The sequence below is a fragment of the Mandrillus leucophaeus genome, unplaced genomic scaffold (assembly GCF_000951045.1).
Source record: "Mandrillus leucophaeus isolate KB7577 unplaced genomic scaffold, Mleu.le_1.0 Scaffold732, whole genome shotgun sequence".
Lineage (NCBI taxonomy): Eukaryota > Metazoa > Chordata > Mammalia > Primates > Cercopithecidae > Mandrillus > Mandrillus leucophaeus.
In genome coordinates this window covers 1,243,540-1,255,873 of record NW_012107942.1, presented here as the reverse complement: position 1 = coordinate 1,255,873, position 12,334 = coordinate 1,243,540, and the positions used below count along the sequence as shown (strand labels likewise).

Genomic DNA, 12,334 nt, shown 5'->3' with positions numbered 1-12,334 from the left:
GATCTTGGCTCACTGCAACCTCTGCCTCCCAGGTTCAAGTGATTCTCCTGCTTCAGCCTCCTGAGTAGCTAGGATTACAGGCATGCACCACCTTGCTTGGCTAATTTTTTGTATTTTTAGTAGAGACAGGATTTCTCCATGTTGGTCAGGCTGGTCTCGAACTCCCAACCTCAGATGATCCACCTGCTTCGGCCTCCCAAAGTACTGGGATTACAGGCATGAGCCACAGCACCTGGCCTTACTGCTTTTCTTCTATGTGTTGCCTATTTATACAGTTTGCACTTTGGATCTTTTGCTTTTTGTCTTTTTCTTATGAAGTTCAGACATTCTTTACATGTTTTTGATATTTAGATTTTTTTGTTCATTATATGGACTGTAAATATCTTTTGGAAGTCTATATCTGACTTTTGTTGTGCCAATTAAGTTTTAATATTGTAATCGTCTTTTTTCTGTGCTTTTTGTGCTCTGTTTCACAAATGTTGTTTTATCCCAATGCCATAAAAATAATTGCCTGTGGTTTTTCAATTATCACTGTTTTACTTTTCATATGTATGTCTTTATTCACCTGGAAATTACTTTTACATAGTAATCTAATTATGTTTTTATATCAATATTGAATTATCTTAACATAACTTATTAATTAGTCCAGCGCTTGTCTGCCTCGTGATTTTTTTTTTTTTTTTTTGAGACAGAGTCTCTCTCTATAGCCCAGCCTGGAGTGCAGTGGCGCAATCTCAGCTCACTGCAACCTCCACCTCCCGGGTTCAAGCGATTCTCCTGCCTCAGCCTCCTGAGTAGCTGAGACTACAGGCGCCTACCACCACGACGAGTTAATTTTTGTGTTTTTAGTAGAGACAGGATTTCACTATATTGGCCAAGCTGGTCTTGAACTCCTGACCTCCTGATCTGCCTGCCTTGGCCTCCCAAAGTCCCTGCCTCCTGATTTTTTTTATCAATTTCCTGTTTATATCTGGATCCATTTCTAGGTGTTTTACTCATTGTTCTATTTATTCACCCCAGTGTCAATTTCACATTGTTTTAACTAAGATAGCTTCATAAGGAGACTTGCTTTCTGGTGGAACAAATCACTCTTTCTGGTTCTTTCTCAACAATGCCATTTTTCATCCTTTGCTTTTCTGTATCAATTTTAGGAAATATTTGTCAGAATTAAGAAAGAAACCCATTTGATTTCTTATTGAAATTGCATTTTTGGGAAAGCGGTGATACCTCATCATCCCTCCATGAACTCAGTATTTCCCTCCATTTATTTCTGGTTTCATTTATTCCCTTCAATAGTATGCTGTAGCTTTCACATGAAGATCTGGCTCGTCCCTTTGTATATTTATTACTTACCTGCTCTGTGAGGGGTTTTTTTGATGTTTTAATTGATAACTTTTCAATTAACAATTTGTTTTTGCTGAGGTACAAAATGTGATTTACTTTCCAGTATTAATTTTCTATCCAACAAGCTTGTTGTTAAATGCTCTTATGAGTTCCGGTTGTTTACGTGAATATTCTCTTAGATTTTCTAAGTAGAAAATTAGATTTTGAACAGTAATAGTTTTATTACATCCTTAACTATCCTTACACATTTTATTTTTTTCTTCACTTTTTGCACAATTTGGAGCCTCCTATATAATGATGACTAGAAAACACCATAGCAGACATATTTGTCATATTCTTGATTTGAAAGAGAATATTTTATTTTACTATTAGGTATGTTTGCTGTAGGTTTGGGGGTGATATCTATTATTAAAGAGAAAACTCATTTATTGCTAGTTTGCTAGCAGTTTTTAGAAACCTTATGCATCCATTTCAATGTCATATTGTTTTACTTTGTTAATCAATTAATGTAGTAAATTATTTTCATATTTTTTTTCTAGTATTTCTCCTTGCATTTCCAGGACAGGGTTTACACTTGGTCATCATATACTAATTTATACATATTTAGTTGGGATTTTAAAAATTGTTATTCATCAGGGAGATTAAGCATATAATTTTACTTTCACATACTGCATCATTAATACAGTGTTTTCATTTAACTTTCAGATTTTTTGCCAATCTGGTAAAAAATAATAATAATAATAAGGTGTAGTTTTAATATACATTTTCATTATGAGTGAGATTGACTGTCCTTGTTCATTAACCTCATTTGTACAAACAAAAAGTAACTAAGTGTAGTTTTGATGTATATTTCTGTTATTATGAGCGAGGTGAAGCATCTATTAATGTTCAATAGAAATTTTTATTTCCTTCACCATGAACTTTCTTTTCATATCCTTCACCTCATCTATCTATTGAATTATTGATTTTTTCTTTATTTGTAGAGAATTTCTTTACATATTAAGATTAACCATTTTACTATAACATATTTTCTTAGTTTATTCTTTGTGTTTTGCTCTTATTGCTATACTTTGCCTGTGATATTTTTGTCATGAAATATTTTTATTTTTCTGCAGTCAGATTGGTCAATTTTTATACATTCATGAAATTTATTTTTCTTTTAACACAGGTTGATTCAGATACAGTTAGAAAATCCTTCCCCACTCAGAGATTATTTACCCCATTTTTTCTCTTATTTTCCTGCCTTTCTTTAGTTAAATCATTGATCCAGTTGGCATTTACTCTAGTGTGCTGTATAAGATCAAGATCTGGCCAGGCGCGGTAGCTCATGCCTGTAATCCCAGCACTTTGGGTGGCCGAGGCGGGTGGATCACCTGAGGTCAGGAGTTCGAGACCAGCCTGGCCAAACATGGTGAAATCCTGTCTCTACAAAAATACAAAAAAATTAGCCAGGCGTGGTGGCGCGTGCCTGTAATCCCAGCTACTCGGGAGGCTGAGGCAGGAGAATCACTTGAACCTGTGAGGCGGAGGTTGCAGTGAGCTGAGATTGAACCACTGCACTCCAGCCTGGGCAACAAGAGCAAAACTCTATCTCAAAAAAAAAAAAAGAATAAAAATAAAGATCAAGATCTAACCATAATCTTTTCAGATCCCAGTTTTCCCAATGTAGTACCATATATTGAATAGTTCATCTTTTCCCTGTGGATTTAAGGCGTGCTGCCTATCGTGTACTAAATACCATGAAGCCATTCTACTTTCTCCCCATTTTCTCTCATAAACAATGATAGCTTGCTCTTGTTAAATATATGGACCTATCTGTATGTTTGTTATGGCCCTTTTTACTGGGGGTCTTATAGCTATTTTTGATCCTATTAGCCATGTTTCCTGCTAAATATTAAACTCCTGGAGGGCACAATACAAAAAGGGCAAAACAGTAATTAGGAAATAAATGCTTTGAGCAAAAGAAGAGAAGACAGTTGAAGGCTCTTGTGCTACCAACTGTCTACCTTAGGACAAGAGGGTACCCTACCCTCTGTTCCAATCATTAACATACTCATTCTCCTGCCCTGGGTTTGGGGTAGACATGGTGTCTGTCCAGCTTCACCAGCAAAAGAGTTGGTACGTGGCCTAAAAACCACTGACCTGTGTCCCAAGGTAGGATAACTTCCCATGTCTGATTGCATCATTTAGTGAGATGCCAAGGCTGCCTATCTGTGCTCCATTTTTTCCCAGGGGAGATACCAGATCTCTACTCTGATGATGAAGTCGAAAACATCATAAGCAATGTGAGGAATGAAGTCAAGAGCCAGGGTCTGGTTGACAACAGAGAGAACTGTTGGAAGTTCTTTATAGATCGGGTCCAGCGACAGCTGAAGGTAAAGAGCCTTTACTGACAGGGGCAGGCAGAGACCCGAGATGATTCATGGGAGCTTCCATTGATATTTCGGGCACAACTGTTCTTATTGATTGTCTAGAGTGGGTGGTGAGTGTGCGGCACCCTTCTCAGCCTGAGCACAGTTGCCAGGACACCCTTCTCATCTGCTTTAAGGGCAGCAGCATCCCGTGTGGATCATGCAGTCTCAGCAGTTTTGATCTCTTGGCTGGTGAGGCTGGCTAGCATTTACAGATATTGTCTCTGTTGGATGTACTTCCCAATCTTCCGGGAGCTAGAGAACCCAAGGCCATCTCTGCCTCTCTGTGAGTATTTCTCTGATGCCTTCCTGGTTCTCCCCACCCTTCTGACTTCTCAGGTGACTCTCTGTTTCTCCCCTGTGGGGAACAAGCTAAGAGTCCGCAGCAGGAAGTTCCCAGCCATTGTGAACTGCACAGCCATCCACTGGTTCCACGAGTGGCCTCAGCAAGCATTGGAGTCTGTCAGCCTCCGCTTCTTGCAGAACACAGAGGGCATTGAGGTGAGAGGGAAAAGGAGACACTCCTAAAGGTCCCTCCCAGATGAGGGTACAAGGAACTCCATGTCCAGGATGTCAGGGTGAAAGATCAAGCTTGGAGCATAGGTTTCCACATGGTGGAGGAATGGGTGGGGTGAGCGGTGAGCCTCTAATCTTCGACAGGAGATAATCTTTTCATTTCTTGCTCTTTGGTTTTAGCCCACAGTAAAGCAGTCAATTAGCAAGTTCATGGCCTTTGTCCACACAAGTGTCAACCAAACATCCCAGTCTTATCTGAGCAATGAACAGCGCTACAACTACACAACTCCCAAGTCCTTTCTGGAGTTCATCAGACTCTACCAGAGCTTGTTGCACAGGCACAGAAAAGAGCTCAAGTGCAAGACAGAGCGGCTGGAGAATGGGCTGCTGAAGCTGCACAGCACCTCCGCCCAGGTGAGCAATGTCCCACTCCCTCCACCTGCAGGGGAGTTGGAGCCGAAGCAGCCTTTTCCAGTGAACTGGAGGGATCACAATCAAGATCTGAAAAATGTTTATGGTTTTCCAGGGACTCCCATGTCATCAGTGTCTATTATGTTCTCATGTATTGCTTTCATCCCTTTTTTCTCTACATTGTAGGAGAGCTTTTCAAGTTTATTCTTATCCACAGTAACAGTATCCTTACCACCAGAAACAGTACCAAAAGTTCAGACTGAGTTCCCCAGCGGAAGTGCATATCCCCCACTCAGGTCTGATCCACCCTCTCTCATTGCTGCTGGAATCCCCTGAAGCACGTCTTCTCTCTTCCTCTTTGCAATTTCTTCCTTTTCCTCTCCAATTCACTTCCCTTCCGTTCTCAAAACCAAAAGAAATGAATGGTGAAAGGAAATGGGAAATGGCTGCAGGGTTATATCATTTTTGTTTGTTTTGGCTTACTCCGTTATTTGTCAAAGAGCCATTGGAACCTCAGTTTTTCAAAAAGTCCTGTCTCATTTCATGCATCTCTAAGTGGTTATCTATCTCTATCTGACTAGTTGGCCGTTGAAAGAAGGTGCCTTTCGGCTGGGTGCAGTGGCTCACACCTGTAATCCCAACTTTGTGGGAGGCCAAGGCAGGCGGATCCTGAGGTCAGAAGATTGAGACCATCCTGGCCAACATGATGAAACCCCATCTCTACTAAAAATACAAAAATTTTCTGGGCATGGTGGCGGGTGCCCGTAGTTCCAGCTACTCAGGAGGCTGAGACAGGAGAATCACTTGAACCCGGGAGGTAGAGATTGCAGTAAGCCAAGATCACGCCACTGCACTCTAGCCTCGATGACAGAGTGAGACTCTGTCTCAAAAAAAAAAAAAGAAAGAAAGAAAAAAAAAGAAAGAAAGAGAAAAAAAGAAAGAAGGCCCCTGTCATCCTGTCCTTGTTATGTTTTTCTGTTTACTCCTCCAAATGGAACAGGTTTATTTCAGTCAATTTGCTCATCTTCCCTTGGGAGTTGGGGCCAACTCTTGCAGCTGCTTCGCCTCTGCTCACGCCCATCAAATACTGCCTCCTCGATGACCCCTTTCTATTTTCTCTTCTCCAGCAGCAGAGCCAGCCTCTCATTAAGGTGGTGAAATTTCATGAATTTGCACAATTAAACTGAAATCGTGATCCACCTAATTCTTGGACATCATGTGTTCCTGTAGTTATCTGAGCCTTTCATTTTGCCTGTGGAATTGTTCTATTGAACTTTCTCCTTTTGGCTTGTCCTTTTGCCCCTCTTCAGTTTCTTGATTCAGAAGTATTAAATGTACCTAAAGGATTTAAGTTCATTTAGTGGGATGCAGTGAGCCCTCGCAATCTATACACGTAGTCTGTCTTCTGCTCAGGAAATGGTCCTTCTGTGATATGGTTTCGCTCGTCAGATCTGGTCTCTCCTCTGGGAGCAATAGTCAGTTGGATGGGGTCCCCGTGCCCTGTATCTATTACGTTCTCATGTGTTGCTTTCATCCCGTTGGCTTTTTTTCTCTACATTGTAGGAGAGCTTTTCAAGTTCTCCCTCACCAATACTAATTTAATAGTGTGTAATATTGCTTCTGCTTCTTAGGCTTGCAATGAAGACTTTAATTATGCCATTGAATTTTTAATTTCCTAACAACCATTTCTCATTTTATCCTTTCTTTTTTCAATGCATCCTATTGCTTTTTTATTTCGGCCTGTTTTTCTGCTACAGTTTCACAGAAACTATCCTATTGATAATGCCAAACAGGTTCCTCCATGTTTTTCCTAGGTCTGGTAATGGATCATTTTCAGTTTTTTCTTATTCTATTTCCCCTTCCCCTTCCCCTTCCCCTTCTCCTTCTCCTTCTTTTCCCATGCTATTCCATTCTTTGCTCTGTAGTTTTATATAGACCTTTTTTTCTTCTTTATTTACCTTCAGGCAACATGGGATCAGTTCAAACTCAATGTTTGCCAACAAATGGCATGTGCAAATTATCTGTGATACCCCTGTCTTTCCCTTTGTATGATGATGAAAACCCCTTCTTAGGATTCCAGTTCAGGGCAGGGTAAGCTACACAGATCCCAGTCTAGGTCCTAGGAGTTTACTTTTGCTATAGAAAGGTAACATCTTTTCTCCTGATCACTTTCTGTTTGTTTCAATCTCTGAATCTGTAGCAAACGGCATAGAATACAATCTCAGAATGCAGTACTACCAGATTTTTAAAAACATCTTCCACCTCCCCATTGTCCTTCCTCTCTTCACCACCTATCATGCCCTCACAACATTCTCCACCAGCCCTGTTCTCCCTCCTGTCTATTTATCCTCTGGGAATTGCTGGCCCCTCTGTGTGAAGAATGGTTGCCAGGAAGTAAGGGATAGTAAGAATACTTTGATCATGGGGCAGAACCCAGTATTCTATTTTGTACAGAGCCTGGGTCTTTGAGCAGAGACTGTAGAAAGCACAGTTTCTGTGTTACTGTTTTAGGTGATCTCTATTGAACAAGGAGATGCCTGGCCATACCATTAAGTGACTCCAGCTCTAGCTGCACACAGTGGAGAATCCTCCCAAGTCCTGGTCTTGCCAGGAGCCAGTACAGGTTCTTGTCTTTGCCACACGAAAGAATTTGAAAGCAAGACCAAAGTGATAGTATGTAAGCTTTATGCACACACTCAAGAGAGGAATGCCGGCATGCTAAAAAGAACAAGCCACACCCAACATGGAGGGCTCACATACTATATGGAAAAGCATAATGAAGGCACAAAATATTCTATTATAAGGGAAGAGTTTTCTGGGAAATAGGCATGCAATTCCCTGAATCAGGACTTTTCTTGACTAAATATGGTTCATCTGAAACTATCATAGTGTCAGGTGCATGATGGGAGTGGGAGGTTTCCCCATGGAAATTTTATGGTAATAGGGACATAATGAAGCCAAGGGTTGACAGCTGGTCAGGTTTTTGGCCATCTTGGATTTAACCAGTTTCAGCTGGTTTCTTCTTTGTTACATTCTTTTCTGTGCCTAAAGCAGGATGTGTGCAATCTGTCTTTATTGTTAAGCCTGTTAGAGCAGTTCCTTTCTACTAGGGGGTGGGTCTTTGTACTAACCTGTTTGGCCTCGTTTGCATTGCTTTTAGTTGCCTGCAAGTAATCATGCCGATTGCCTGCTAACTGCCTGCCTCATTGGCATCAGATTCAGCATCTGAAACCATCAACAATGACCTTCTTATGTTATATTCTCTACTTCAATGAATGATACTTCTATCTATCCAGTTCCCTAGGCCGGAAGCTGGGGGGTAATTTAGACTCTTCCCTTTCCTCAGTTCCCACCTTTAAAAATTAATAAATTCTCTATGTTTTCTAAATATCTCTCATTCTGTCCTCTTGAGTCTTTCCTTCCTTCCTTCCCTCCTTTCTTCTTTCTCTCTTTCTCTTTCTCTCTCTCTCTCTCTCTCTTTCTCTCTTTCTTTCCTCACTGTACCGCCCAGGCTGGAGTACAGTGGCGTGATCTTGGCTCACTGCAACCTCCGCCTCCTGGGTTCAAGCGGTTCTCCTGCCTCAGCCTCCCCAGTAGCTGGGACTACAGGTACCTGCCACCATGCCCAGCTAATTTTTGTATTTTTAGTAGAGACGGGGTTTCCCCATGTTGGCCAGGATGGTCTCGATCTCTTGACCTCAAGTGATCCACCCGCCTCAGCTTCCCAAAGTGCTGGGATTACAGGTGTGAGTCACCATGCCCAGCCAAGTCCCTACTTTCAACGTCTTGATTTACACCTTCTTACCTGGATGATTTCAACAAACTGAACTCTCAATCCAGCAGCACCCACTACCTCTTGCATCACCCACTATGTGAGGCCGTTCTTGCATTGCTATAAAATACCTGAGGCTGGGTTATTTATAAAGAAAAGAAGTTTAATTGACTCACAGTTCTGCTGGCTGTACAGGAAGCATTACACTGGCATCTGCATGGCTTCTGTGAAAGCCTCAGGGAGCTTTTACTGATAGAGGAAAGTGAAGGGGGACTAAGCATCTTACATGGTAAGAATGAGAGTAAGACCAAGAGTTGGAGAGGAGGTGCCACACACTTTTAAATGACCACATCTCACAGGAACTCACTCTCACAAGGACAGTACCAAGGGAATGGTGCTAAACCATTCATGAGACCTATACCCCATGTTCCAGTCACCTCCTGCCAGGCCCCACCTCCAACATTTGACAATTTGACATGAAATTTCTCAGGGACGTATATTCAAACTCTATTACCCACACAGGCGAAAGTTCTTGGGATCATCCTTGGTTCTTCTTTTCTTTTTTTTTTTTTTTGAGACGGAGCTTCACTCTATCACCCAGGCTGTAGTGCAATGGCACAATCTCGGCTCACCGCAACCTCTGCCTTCCAGGTTCAAGTGATTCTCCTGCCTCAGCCTCCCAAGTAGCTGGGATTACAGGCATGCGCTACCATGCCTAGCTAATTTTTGTATTTTTAGTAGACACGGGGTTTCATCATATTGGTCAGGCTGGTCTTGAACTCCTGACCTCAGGTTATCCACATCCTTGGTTCTTCTTCCTCTCCTCTTACTCTCACACCCATACCCAAACCATGAGAAGATCACTATTGACTCTGACTTCAAAATATGCCCAGAATCCCACCATGTCTCACCCTCTTCAAAGCACTGCTGCTGAGTCATGAATATCTTTTACCTTCATGGCCACAAGACCCTTCTAACTAGTTTATTTGCTTCTACTCTTGCCCCCTCTGTAGTCTATTCTCAGCTGAGCAGCCAGAGTGGTCAATTTAGAACATAAATCAGAGGCTGGGTGTGGTGGCTCACACCTGTAATCCCAGCACTTTGGGAGTCCAAGGCAGGTGGATCACCTGAGGTCAGGAGTTCAACACCAGCCTGACCAACACAGTGAAATCTTGTCTCTACAAAAATATAAAAATTAGCCAGGCACAGTGGCATGTGCCTGTAATCCCAGCTACTCGGGAGGCTGAAGCAGGAGGATCACTCGAACCTGGGAGGCAGAGGTTGCAGTGAGCTGAGATTGCGCCATTGCACTCCAGCCTGGGCAACAACAGTGAAACTCTGTCTCAAAAAAAAAAAAGATAGTGCCCGAACAAAGTGGGCATTCATTAAATATTTGTTGAATGAATAAATTACTGAATGAATAGCATTCTGTTTAGTTCCCCAGACCGTGTGCTAGTGGCATCCTAGATCAGCACTACCCTTGCATATTTCTGCATCCTTTTCTTCCTCAGTTCTACCACACTGTACCCTAGAGTCCAACAGTACTCTTGCAGTGCCCCCAAAACTCTACAACTGGTTCACATCTCTGTATCTTTACATGTGCCCCCACCTTGTCATCACTTCCAAGACCTGAACAATTTGTTCCCCGCTGCTCCAGAAGCCCTTTCTAAACTCTGAGCAGTTATGCATTCCCTTCTCTCTGGTTCCATCCTTGAATTACGTCTCCTCTCCTGCATCTATCAAGCTCTGCTGCTATTAGTCCTTCAAGGGCAGAGACCAGGATTCATTTATCTTTTAGCATCAGGAACTGACACATGGCAAGCACCCTACAAATGGGAGAATAAATGGATAGGTGAATAGATGATGGGTGGAGAGGCAAATTAACATTGATCAGTCCCAACATCACCTGCGAGCTCAGAGTGGGGGTGGGGGATAATTCTCGGCAATATTGTGCACATGGTATTCATTCCATAAACCCTTAGCAATGGTTATAGTAATGATTCTTCTAGTAAAAATGGTCTCTATGGTTCCTATCTCTGTAATAAACTCTTAATCTGCAGTTGTTCCTTTGGGATGAAAAGACCGAAGTATACCATGAAAATAGTGGTATAAGGCTAAGGACTTGAGTTATTTTGTGTTGGTATCCTACTGCTTGATTATGAGAGGTTTTGATGCTAGTAATCCGGTGGGAGGAGACAAAATGAATGTTATGGCCTTAGCTCAGATAAAAGACAAATCTATTTAGCAATGATAATTGTGTTAGAAGTAGTAATGATAATTGTAATAGTGACGAAAATTAACAATTATATTGTTAACTTCAGGAACTTATTTAATTACTTACTTATTTATTTATTTATTTATTCATTCATTTTTGAGACTGAGTCTCGCTCTGTCACCCAGGCTGGAGTGTAGTGGCCTGATCTCGGCTCACTGCAACCTCTGCCTCCCAGGTTCAAACGATTCTCATGCCTCAGCCTCTGAAGTAGCTGGGACTACAGGCACGTGCCACCACTCCCAGCTAATTTTTGTATTTTTAGTAGGTCTCGCCATGTTAGCCAGGCTGGTCTCAAACTCTTGGCCTCAGGTGATCCTCCTGCCTGGGCCTTCCAAAGTGCTGGGATTACAGGCATGAGCCACCACACCTGGTCAAAGTTCATAAACTTCAGTCTTATAATTTCATTCTTAGAGCTGATCGTAAATGTAACTTTATTTTTCTGTAGCTGAATTCAACATGGCTCTGGATCCATCTTATTCATTTAAGAGTAGAAAGCTCTTAATATTAATCTTGCATTGCATTGTGATGTAGTCACATCAAGTTAAAAACTTAGTCTCTGGGGAGCAGTCAGTTCAGAGTTAAAACTCTCCCACAGGCCTGTTTCCCTCTGGAGGGTCTTTTCCTCCTTCTCTCTGTGGTGGGCTTGGGTTTCCAAAGGTGTGAAGAAACATCCTGGCAGACCCCTCCAGTTCTCACTGGCTCTGGTGACAAATGCTGGTCCAACCAGATCTGGAGGTGGCATCTTCTGTTTTTGCATCAGTGTCAGCTGAAGTCTCACAGCTGGTGTCATTGCATCCTTTCTCTTGACATTGCCAGGTCCCCCTTTCCTGACTTGCGTTTCATTTGTCCCTCATTGGCATTGCTCAGAGACCACAGTCCTCCCAGCACCTACATCTAACTCAGGTGTAATCATGAGGAAGAGAGGGTTGTTGGATTGAAGAAATGTTTATAAAAGACCTGAAGGTCATTGCCAATTGCCTACATATAGGACTTCATCTACACATCTGTCAATCTGGAAATTTAAATTCAGTTTATCTTGGGGTTTTCAAAGAGTCTCAGGTCATCAAACTTACCTGAAGTTGAAAGTTTCATAATTCATGATGACGTATTAGGATTCTTTTGGTTGTAACTGAAAATTCTAACTCAAATTCATTTAGTGAGAAAAAACTAAAAATGAAGGGAAGATGGGAAGGGATGGGAGGGAAAGTAAAGAGAGGAAAGAGAAAATCTTGAGATTACATGATGTAGTTATCAAGACCTTTTTGATGGCAACCAGTGAAAATCCAACTAAAGTTGGTTTAGGCAAAACGACAAAATAAAATGAATGAATTGGTTCGTATAACTGAAAAGTCAGAGATAGAGCTTAATTTGAACAGGGCTGGAGCTAGAGACTTGCATGATATTCTGTACATCTTGGTTTTCCCATAGCTAAAGAATCTCTGTGACTTGGATACTCTCAATGGGCAAGGCAGGATCAAATGACAGCTGGAATACCCCAGTGAAACTATAAGGATTTGGAAGTGGGAGTTCTCCAAAGGAAACTTAAACTAAGTAACCAGAATAAAAGTGAACATTTATTAGGCAGGCAAATATTACAGGCCTAGG

At 41.8% G+C, this 12,334-nt stretch overlaps 1 protein-coding gene across 1 annotated transcript in view; it reads left to right on the top strand.

Annotated features, from left to right (window-relative positions):
• DNAH9 (dynein, axonemal, heavy chain 9) overlaps positions 1-12,334 on the top strand; it is a 371,284-nt gene that overhangs the window by 230,700 nt on the left and 128,250 nt on the right. The window contains exons 46-48 of the mRNA XM_011965684.1: positions 3,577-3,719; positions 4,095-4,256; positions 4,452-4,685. Of these exons, the coding sequence (XP_011821074.1) occupies positions 3,577-3,719; positions 4,095-4,256; positions 4,452-4,685 (539 nt within the window). The remainder of the gene's footprint in view (positions 1-3,576; positions 3,720-4,094; positions 4,257-4,451; positions 4,686-12,334) is intronic.